We start from the raw sequence: 10,734 nt of genomic DNA, 5'->3' as shown, positions 1-10,734 counted from the left end.
TATTTCAGAGAAGATTGTTACTTTTAGACAAAAATACATATTCATATCAGTGTAACACTAGAACTGACTATGTAGATGTAACTTTCACATATATATTAATATAAATCAAATACATTATTCACATTCATACCAAAATTCTTTAATTGCAGGGTCCTACTACAAGAAGATCATGTATATTTTCTTCGTATTTTTTCTCATACGAGAAGCATTTGTGCTTCAAATACCGGAGGACATCAATACCAATCCCCATGAACCTTTACTTACTCTACTAAAATTGGGAATTCACAGCAACACTTGCACACTTTTTGCTGACGATACAACCCATCTGGAAAGACGATTCTACGTAACTATACATAGGTCATTATCACCATCAATATGTGTAAACACTAGACTACAGAGTTACTGGATGAACATGGAAATTGTTTTAAAGGCAATGAATCTCAATTGTGAAAGTTTTGTCTTGTCAACAGATGATGTTTGCAATGCATTATGTTTTATTGATTATGCTCATTTTATATCTGTTCAAAGGAAAGTAATGAGGATTATTTTCCTTACAGACTTATTGAGTGATTCAGTGAATAAACTTATGTACTGTTCATGTCTTAGGTTCTTTCCTTACGTATTGATTCTAAGCTCGAAAGAAGGAAACAGCTCGTCAAACATAGGAACAGAATACAATCTGGTATCTGTTCGTATTGGACATACAGTACAAGTAGAGAATATCAGCACATGGAGAAACCACACATTTAGCACAAACGTAGAAAATGTATTAAAGAACAGATTTATTGACTTACAAGGTAGAATTGTTCCAATGCTAATGGTAAATTCCCCTCCGTTGAGTTTCATTCGAAATTACTTCTACGACGGGGTATCTTTTAGGTTGGTATGGGAATTCTGCAATCATTACAATGCATCATTACAAGTTAAATGGTTTCAAGATTACTTTCAAACTGATGCAAACAATGATACTTACTTTATGTTATTAAGAACGAGACAATATGAAATAGGAGTTCCAGGATCAATTCCAGCACCAACTCTTTGTCCATATTACGACTTATCGTATACTTACACTCACGTTCTATCAAAGTTACTTGTGCCATTACCCAAGCGGAAACACTATCTGTGGTCAATATTTTCCCCATTTTCTCTTGAAGTCTGGATTAGCTACGTGGGTTATGTACTAATGACATCCTTTCTTCTGTATTCGTTTTCTAATCTTAAATTTCGACTGCATATAGCTCACTCCGAAAGTCCCTACTTAAAATACCTTTATTCACTACTTTACTCTATTGGTATTTCTGTCGAACTGGGAGTATATAGTATTAAATATTTTGTGATACGACTCTTGATTGTTGTGGCCTTCATTACTTCTACTGTATTTATAACAGCTTATAATTGTAATCTTGTGACTTACCTCACACTTCCTCTTTACGAGAAACCTATTGATACTTTACTGCAACTTGTGAACAGTAAAATACGTTGGGTTACTGCACTTGAAGTTTTGAAATTGCAATATTTGGGATCACATGATTCACCAATTGAAGTAATAACTAAAAATTGTTTAGTAGTTGATAATGATGATGAAATGTGGTTATTAGTTGAGCAAGGCAAAGGGGCACTTCATGTTGAAGTAAATCCTGCAGGATATATGACGTTTCAAGAGAATGTAGACAATAGTATCCTAACGAAAATGAGGTTGATGAAAGAACCATTACAGAGCTTCTTCGCAGTCATCTTTTTATGTAAGAACTGGCCGTTCATAGAAGCATTCAGTGATGTACTAAGTCATTTTCTTGACTCAGGAATACTTCTACAATGGGATAGAGATATTACTGGTGTACGGACATTTAATGAATTAAGTGAGAGAGCTGGTGATAAATCACCTCGTTCATTGACAATGAATGATGTTGGTGGATCATTTTGTGTACTTCTAATTGGATTAGGAATTTCGGTACTGTTGTTTGTCAAGGAACATCTGACAAATTTACTTTTGAAATATACTCAAAGATTGTAGTACTGAAATAAGAAATGGGAAATTTATATTTTATGCTAGGATTTGAAATTTTATACCATAATTCTTAATTATGGTTTGTTTCAGAACATAAAGAAAATTATTTTAAAAGCATGCATAGTTCGGAATATTAGTAGAAAGCAATGGACACTACACATAAACGAACCCGTAATTATTTCAATTTTTATTGTTGATGAATTATTGTGAACATTTCGAGTTACATACTGCAGGTCTAAGTTGATTTTTTAAGGAATATTCCATGTAAGTAAATATTATCTGTAATTCCTTGTTGAACTTGTTTCTAAAGTACGTTTTTTTTCTTCGTACGCTTCCCGTCTGAAGGATGGACCTGTCTGCAACGGATTGTTGCCACGCCGCCGTTAAGTTGACAGTTACAATACGCTAGGAAACACAGCAAAACGCGATACCACTCACAAATTACAGTAACACAATTATTCTTGTGTGGCAACTGAACACTTCAAATACCCGGCAAATAGCAATTACCTCATTTGATAGGCTGGTTGACAACTAACGTCACCTACACGACAAAACCAATAAAACGTCTATTGGATTAAAACGTTCACGTGAGTATCCGCAGAAAATACTTTAAAGGACAACCAAGTGCACTAGTGCGGGAAGTGTGCCAAGATAAAAGAAACGTACTTTAATGTGTTCCATTTGGTTTAATGGTAAACTGTATTTAAAGAGAGATTTTAGTAAGTAGTATTCATGTTAAAGCTGGAAGTGAAATAATAGGCTGTAGAAAATGAAATATTATTTTATAGTCTTCTACTCATCTTGAGCAGCGATGATTTTAGAAGATGGAAATTCATATATGACGGCGTCACATCTCCGATCGTAAATTAGAAGCATTATCATAATGTTATTTTTCAGTCCTATTTAAAGGTCCATGGAAAAAAAAAATCCTAGATCCCCCAAATATCATACCAGAAATGACGTTAAAAAAAAAGTTGATCCTACATCTACATCTGGATCTAATGGGTATCCCACCCGAGGGTAAATCCGGAAAAAATCACATCATTGCGTACATATTTGAGTGATTGCGATGAAAGTTTGAGAGAATGTAGTGTATTCCATGAGAAAAGTGAGGCGGCAAAACTGTACTCCGTAGCCGTTGAGGAAGCGTAGCAAAGACAAGTTCGCGAGTAGTTATCTTTTGAGCACTCTTGTTTTCAGAGAAGTGTGATAAGTATAGCTTTACTGTAACAATTATTTTCAGGGAAGTGCGATAAGTGTAGCCCCGCAAGTGAATTTTTGCAACAAGTGAATTTTTTTTTCTTGTACATCTAGACAAAAGATAGTTCTTGTAATGCATTATGTTTTTTAAGTATGCTAATTTTCTATCAAATCAAAAGGAAGTAATGAGGATTATTCCCTTTACTGGTGGCTTGTTCATATGTTAGATACTTTCTCTACATATTGATTCTAAGCTCGAAAGAAGGGAGCATGTAATCAAACTTAGAAACAGATTACCATCTTGTTCAGATTGAACATAGAAGTAGATAACATCAGAGCATGGTGTAACAATACATTTATTATCTAAAAGCAAATTTGTTGATTTACAAGGTAGGATTCTTTCAATGCTAATGAAAATTTTCCCTTCCATTAATTTTATTGAATGTCACTTGGTTGTCCTTCAGATCGATAAGGGAGTTCCGTAATATTTAGAATGGATCATTACAGTGAAATCGTTTCAATATTACTTTCAAACAGATAAGATCAATGAAACTTACTTTTCGTTAAGAACAAGACAATATGAAATAGGAGTTCCAACAACAATTCCAGTATACCAATCCTGTTTCAGTATTATGAAATATCACATCTTGACACTCAAATTATATCATGGGGGCGCGGTGGCTCAGTGGTAGAGCGTTCACCTCTGGTGCTTGGGGTCCCGGGTTCGATCCCAGCCCCCGCCAAGTGAACTTTGTGGTGGACAAACACCGTGCTCGTGGGTTTTCTCGGGGTTCTCCCGTTTCCTCCCACTTTCTTCATTCCACCATTTCACTCATCTCTCATCATCACCGTCTCCTTTAGCCTAACCGGCATAACCGTGGGACGTAAAACTCAAAGATTTCATTTCATTTTCAAATTATATCATATTTACTAGTACCATTAAGCATGCTGAAGTAGTATCTGTGGTCAATAGTTTCCCCCTTGTCTCTTGAAATCTTTATTAGTTATATGCAGGACTTGAAAAATCTTGCTTGGAAGCACTAACAGCCAAAGAATATGCTAGCTAGACCATTTTGCAGTCACAGTGTTTATACAGACTTTACTCGCCAAATGTAAAAATGTACTCACCACTAGTGAGGAGGCGAGTGGATGTTTCAAGCCCTGGTTATATGGAATATATACTCATTACGTTCTTTTTTACTGTGCTTGCTTTCTAACAATAAATTTCGACTGTGTAGTGCTCTCTTAAGACAATCATACTTAAATTATTTTATACACTACTTTACTCCATTGGTATTTCTGTTGGGTTGGGAGTATCTGGAATGAAGAATTTTGCAATATGACATTTGATTGTCGCAGTCTTCATTACTTCTTCTGTATTTATAGGAGCTTATAATTGTAATCTCATGACTTACCTCACACGTCTTTTTTTAGGAGAAATCTATTGATACCGTAGAGCAAATTGTGGATAGTAAAATGCATTGTATAAATACATGTGGATTAGGGTAGTCCAAAATTGCGAAAATTTGAAATTTTACCGTGGCACCCCCTTAATTTGTTCTCCTTTATAAATAAATAATACATGCAAAATTTCAAGTCAATAGTTGAATATTTAGAGGTTGCGCAAGCGACTTAACTTTTAACAAAATTAGCGCTTTATTGTCTCTGTATTGACAATGCGGTACACTCGGCTTTTGTGCATTTGTTCTCCTCTACCCATGTCATGCCATTATTATACAAATCAGCTATTCAATTGTAGGAAATATTATTCCAACAACGATCAAAAAAGGCTGTCTTATCATGTTAAAGTGGTATTTCATTCCCTTTGATGCACCCATTGCAATTTGTATTTATCATGCTATTAGAAACAATTTAAACTTCAAACATTTTAAACCATATTCACTGCAATGACGAATTTGATTCTACATACGTTACAAGTTTAGCAAGAAATAACTTGATTTCGTCTCAGTTCATATGTTGCAGTCGCACTTCATTTGGCTTCCGGTGACGGAACTTGCATTTAATTTATTTAACAATTATAATCCAAAAATACCGCTCACCGCCACTATCGCAGTTACGCTCTTTGTTTCGAGCTATAGCGACAGTGGCAGTAATTTCGAATCAAGTAAAACCTAAATGGCGAATACAAATCCACGCAGCAACATGCCCTGCAGAAGTCCTCAAGACACATTACTGCTGGGGTCGAAATTAACTGAGAGAGAAGCAACTTTCGTTAAATAGCAGCAACGGCCAAAGGTTTGGACCAGAATCTGGACAAAGTTACCCTCAGCCGTTCATCCGTCAAACGAACTTACGAACGCAATCGTCTTGAGTCAACTGCTATCATAAAGAGCAAGTTCTAAGCAACAAGCGTCCTCGTCCATTTGGATAGCAAAATTCTACCAAGCATATAGTAACAGGAAAAGAAACCATAGATCGCTTACCTGTAATAGTATCGGCATGGGAAAACTCAATTGCTCGTAGTCTCAAAGCTAAAATCTGGAACGGGACAAAATAAAGTCGGTGCCATTCTAGCTGCACTGAGGTCATGGGACAAGGTAAATGCTATGCCCTTCGATACAGTTGCCAGAAAGATTGGTAGCTACAGCGACGCTTGTGCCATAATAGAGTGGGAAACTATTATTTAGCTTGTCATCACCATACACACTGGAGATAGTTTTGGCTGCGTATGCGTAGCAGGGGTAAAAGTGAGGGGGAATGCTGTGGGACGTCGTCCCTTCACTACCATAAAATATCTATGGCGTCCCCCACTTCCTATAAAGTAACAATGCGTAGAGATAAGCAAAGGGGACGGCGTGACGTCATCCGTCCCCCTACCTTCTCAGATCCACTTTTACCGCTGATGTGTGGAGGTATATCTTCCAGACGTAGCAATATTCAAGCGTTTAAAAGAAGCTTGGAATTCCTTGGATCACACACACTATGATTCTGCAGAAAGAAATATAGATTTGGCAAATAGTAAGATGAACTTACAGATTTCGCACGTAGACATCTTCACTGTAGATAACCAAGGGACAAGTATAGTGAATTATTGGAACTGACTATTATCTTTCTTGGAGGAATCTCACCCCGTGGAGTTCGATTTGCGCCAGGCGGTACTACTCACCACGCCAGGTGGATGGCAAAGGCACTGTACACATTCAAAACATGGCTTCTTATACATTAATTCAACTTTACTCATTAGGAAAAAAGGTTTATATCTTTGTGTACGTCCCTTTTTAAAGTTTATGTGAAGCATGGTTCCTATCACCAGTTGCTGCATCTACTCCAAAAAATGATTTCGAATTCCTGAAAAATCTTCTTAAATATGAAACAGACAATCCAGCCGTTTACAAAGCCCAGGAAAAAATTGTGGTCATCTCTGGTACTTGAACTCACTGGTTTCTTCGACGACGGAATATCCGCAGAAACAAAGCAAGAAATGGTGGAAAACCTGAACACAAATTCCAGCAATGATGAGCCTCCAAAACGTTTGAAAATATCTCGAAATGCTCTTGTTTCACCACAGGATGCCAGTAACGAAGGATACGAGCGTCTGAGTATTTGAACAACATTTCTTGCACAAAATCCGAGGACATGGAAATCCAACACTCATTACTTAGATGGTTATGAAGAAGTTAAACAGTTGCAAGTAGTTAATGACCATGCAGAACCCAGTTGCCCTCATACAATTGTATAACGGTATTGTTACAAAGGACGAGGAAGAGAAACAGTACCCACTTCAAGTCGCTGCGGAACACAGGAAGCAATAACCAGACTGTTCAAAGAATATCCTATCTAAGTAAACTCACTATGTGAAAGTGAAGTGTAAAAATAGAGTGGACAAATAAATTCTACAAAGTTTTAATAATACAAATATAATAAGCAATAATGGGCCTTATGCAGAGTCGTTTTGACGCGTGATTAGTGCCATACTAAAGAGTTCGACTAACATGTTTTCTGCAGTAGTCAGGCCTTTAATATGACGTTAATCATACGTCAAAACTACTATGCATAAGGCCCAGAATGTTTCATGTGTTATTGTGTACCTGTATACAAAAATGTATATAACAATATATCTGTATAACAATATGTAAATAATAGCATTCAAAACTTCAATCGGCTTGCGCAACCATTAAAAATTGTAAAAATTTAAAATTTTACCAGTTTTTCTATTTTCAGGAATGTAATAAATGTTAGGGTTGCCGCAAGTGAAATTCGGAAAAAAATATTTTCCCCAATTTTGAACCACCCTAATAAGGATATTCGGTCCTGTTCGATTGATCGATCACTTATGAATTGACTATTACCAATCAATGATATACGATAATTAGTGAACGGGTATATGGAAAAAGACAATGTTTTATTTTCATTTCTGTTGTTCTTGTATGTGGGTTATTTATAGAGTGGTTAATCTTCCATTATTGATCGGGTATTGATTGAAACCGATAAGACTGGAAGATGCCCCTTTCTCGCAAAATTTTCTTCTACTGTTTTTATTTTATTCAATGTATATTAAATCATACAGTGGACTTTCTTTAGTAACCCTGGAATACACAGAGGGGTGCTAGAGCACCCCAGACGTTACACTCATGGGCATTGTGGCTCTCTTCTCAGGCACATTGGTTGATGCTTCCGTGTATTCTCATTTTGTAGCATGACATTCACGGTGGTGGGTGTGAAGCAAATTGTCTCGTTTTAGAAAAGAATATATTCAAGGGGTTCTCCAGCACCCCACCTGTGTATTTACGTATGTGAAATTCAAATTTTGGCGGAATTCGTTTTAGATACTTTGTGTGCATATTTGTTTAATTGCATGATGGCGAAAGTGTGTGCAGGTTCAAGCAAGTTTACAGATTTTGTACTGAACACATTAGAAGTAGATTATGATTCTGAAGGTAATTTCAGAGAGTCCGATGACAATATTGAAATATAATCGGAAGTCGATTATGAAATTAGTGGAAGTGACACTGAGGGTAACATCGAAAATGATTCAGCTATAAAGGGAGCCTCTGTATTAGGAAGAAACCCTCATAAATGGAATTCTCAACCATCCGTTCGGAGTTTCTAAAAAAACTTGGGTTGCAGTTAGCTAGACCCTACATGCTGGAGCGCCTCAAGAAGAATCTTCCGACTAATTTGTCTATTGCTATCAGAAATATCCTTGGAGTTCAAAAAGAACTGTCACCTGTAATTCATTCAACATCTAGTCTTCCAGAGCAAGCACGATGTTGAATGTGCCCTAGGAATAAGGACAGAAAAAACAAATCTTTTTGTTTCAGATGCAAAGAGGCTGTTTATGCTGAGCACAGAAAGGAAGTCTGCATTTCCCACAGTAAGGAACAGCTGTGTCTGTTTAAAAATACGTACAAACTCCTATTGTGTCTTCTTGTAACTGATAAAATAAAATAAATATATTTAAGTTCGTGTATTATAATTTTAGTAGCGTTTAATTATATGGGGTGCGCTGGGACCCCACCTGTGTATTCACGTAAGCTTTTTTTGTCTGTGTATTCCAGGGTTAAGATAACTGTGATCTCCTGAACTAAATAATACAGATTAATACCTTCGTTATCCATTTATGTAACACACTGTAATAATCTCACAAACTATTTTAAATCTGAAATAAAGTAGATAGACTTTTCATATTACCAAATTATCCTCTTTGTCTGGCCGATTTTCAGCGGAAGAGACTGTTCAGCGTATCTAGATGGATCCTTTCTATACCCTAGATATTTTGGCCTTAAGACTTTTTAGCAGACTATGTATTTTAGATATGTTAAGACGAGTGTGAACCTGGGAGGAACACTCATTGCGAACTTGGTGGAGTTACTAGGAAATGTCAAATCGAAAAAGTGCCCTCGCGTAGCGTAGTCGCTAACGCTCTCGCCTTCGGTCCGAGCGGTCTCGTGTTGGATTCCCGGTGGAGGCACTTGGTCGAAAAAACGTAAAACGCTTTTCAAGCCAACCACCCTGAATGAGGTTTTGCTTATTCACATCAGGCAAATGCCGGGGTGGTACCTTCCTTCCCCAATCCTTTCTTCCTTCCCTTTCTCCGGATAGTGTGTTCGCCGAGGGACGTCATCCCTCAAACGTGACGCGCTAAATGGCCTTAGTTGCCGAAAGCCCAGAAAACTAAAATCCTAAAATTCCAAATTGAGCAAATCAAATAAATTGAATTGGATAAGTGGAAATAAATCAAGTGTTCTTGAACACTGAAATTCTAGGGTGATTTTGCTTCATTTCTGGCAGATACTTAGCTAGCCAATAACCAACAGCACGTCTACAAGACAACAAGAAACCAGAATAGCCTAGCACTATGGTCAAGGTAATATCCTGCAGTACCTTAAACAATACATTTTTTTCTGATCTGAAACCTTTCTTTCTCAGAGAATACTGGGAGAAAACATCTCATCTATATTAAAAATTCTGGTCCTTGCATCCCGAAGATGAATAAGCAAAGAATGAACACTGGCTCAGTTACAGTACGCCATATTTGAGTGAATCCTGAAGTATTAAACTGTTAGCGTTTTGATATGAGGCGGAGATTCTGAATTCCCCTATCCTAAATAGCTCTATATTCTCTCTAGTTCTGACCATACCCCTAATGGCTGAGATGCTGATCTTCCATCTTTACTTTAGCCTTCTCTAATCGTACTTCTTTTGATGAAGATGGTTTTGCTTCACTTTGTGAAGAATTTTCTTTTCTAGCCTTTTAGAAACACTCGATGATCCTTGTCACTATGAAGAACTTTTTTCAATATGCTGTTCTATCTTCATGAACGTAGTTGAATACTGATTCAGGTACTTTTTCCTTTATATTTTCGTTTCTCTTCAGCTCAGATTGAGCGGCATTAGAGTAACCAGGGTTGCCAACCGTCCCAATTCTGTCGGGACTGTACCGATTTCTGACTTTTTTGTCCCTCGTCCCAATCCGACACTAGTCGGGACGCATATTGTCCCAATTTATCGATTTTCAAATTTAATTAACATTTCTCTGGATCATTTTTACAAAGGAATAACTTGTTCTTTTACACACACAATTTTATGCATAGAATCAATTTCACAAATTTGTGTTTTAATTTGACTCATGTTCCCGATATAATATTCGGAACCGATGTTCTGTCGACTTAATAAGAGTTGAACTATTCATTACTTTAAACTTGGGCATGTTTTGTATTGACCTTATCTCAACTTATACGAGCAACATGAACTTGATCAAGGCTACTAGGAGTACCGAAAAGTACATTTTTTTTAAATGCTAAATTCTGCAGGAAGAACACGTAATCTTTCTTTTGCATTTTTTTATTGTAAGTTTACCAAAGGGAATGGGCAAGGAAAACACTTTTTTAGTTGGTAAGCTGTTTCAGTCATTCTTTAAAAGAACTCATTTGTTTGTAATAAAAACTAAACATGCTATATAGTTTTCTTCTTAAACGTTGTTTATATATAATAAATTACAATTGCTTTTGTTTGAATTTGTTGTATGATGATAGGCAAAGAAAAGAACTTGATTTCTTCTTTGG

The 10,734-nt window shown here is 36.6% G+C and overlaps 1 protein-coding gene across 1 annotated transcript; it reads left to right on the top strand.

The window, feature by feature from the left end:
- Positions 1-412: 412 nt before the first annotated feature.
- Positions 413-2,014, top strand: LOC145681839 (uncharacterized). The gene has a single exon (XM_081753448.1). It carries the CDS (start codon positions 413-415, stop codon positions 2,012-2,014), a length of 1,602 nt encoding a protein of 533 aa, XP_081609574.1.
- The last annotated feature ends 8,720 nt before the right edge of the window (positions 2,015-10,734 follow it).

Source organism: Thermobia domestica, chromosome 3, assembly GCF_964235325.1.
Source record: "Thermobia domestica chromosome 3, izTheDome1.hap1.1, whole genome shotgun sequence".
NCBI lineage: Eukaryota > Metazoa > Arthropoda > Insecta > Zygentoma > Lepismatidae > Thermobia > Thermobia domestica.
The sequence above is the reverse complement of the archived record's forward strand: the minus strand, read 5'-3'. Positions and strand labels throughout refer to the sequence as shown.

Coding starts and splice junctions, on each gene's coding strand:
- LOC145681839 (XM_081753448.1), top strand. CDS start 413: ATGGAAATTGTTTTAAAGGCAATGAATCTCAATTGTGAAAGTTTTGTC.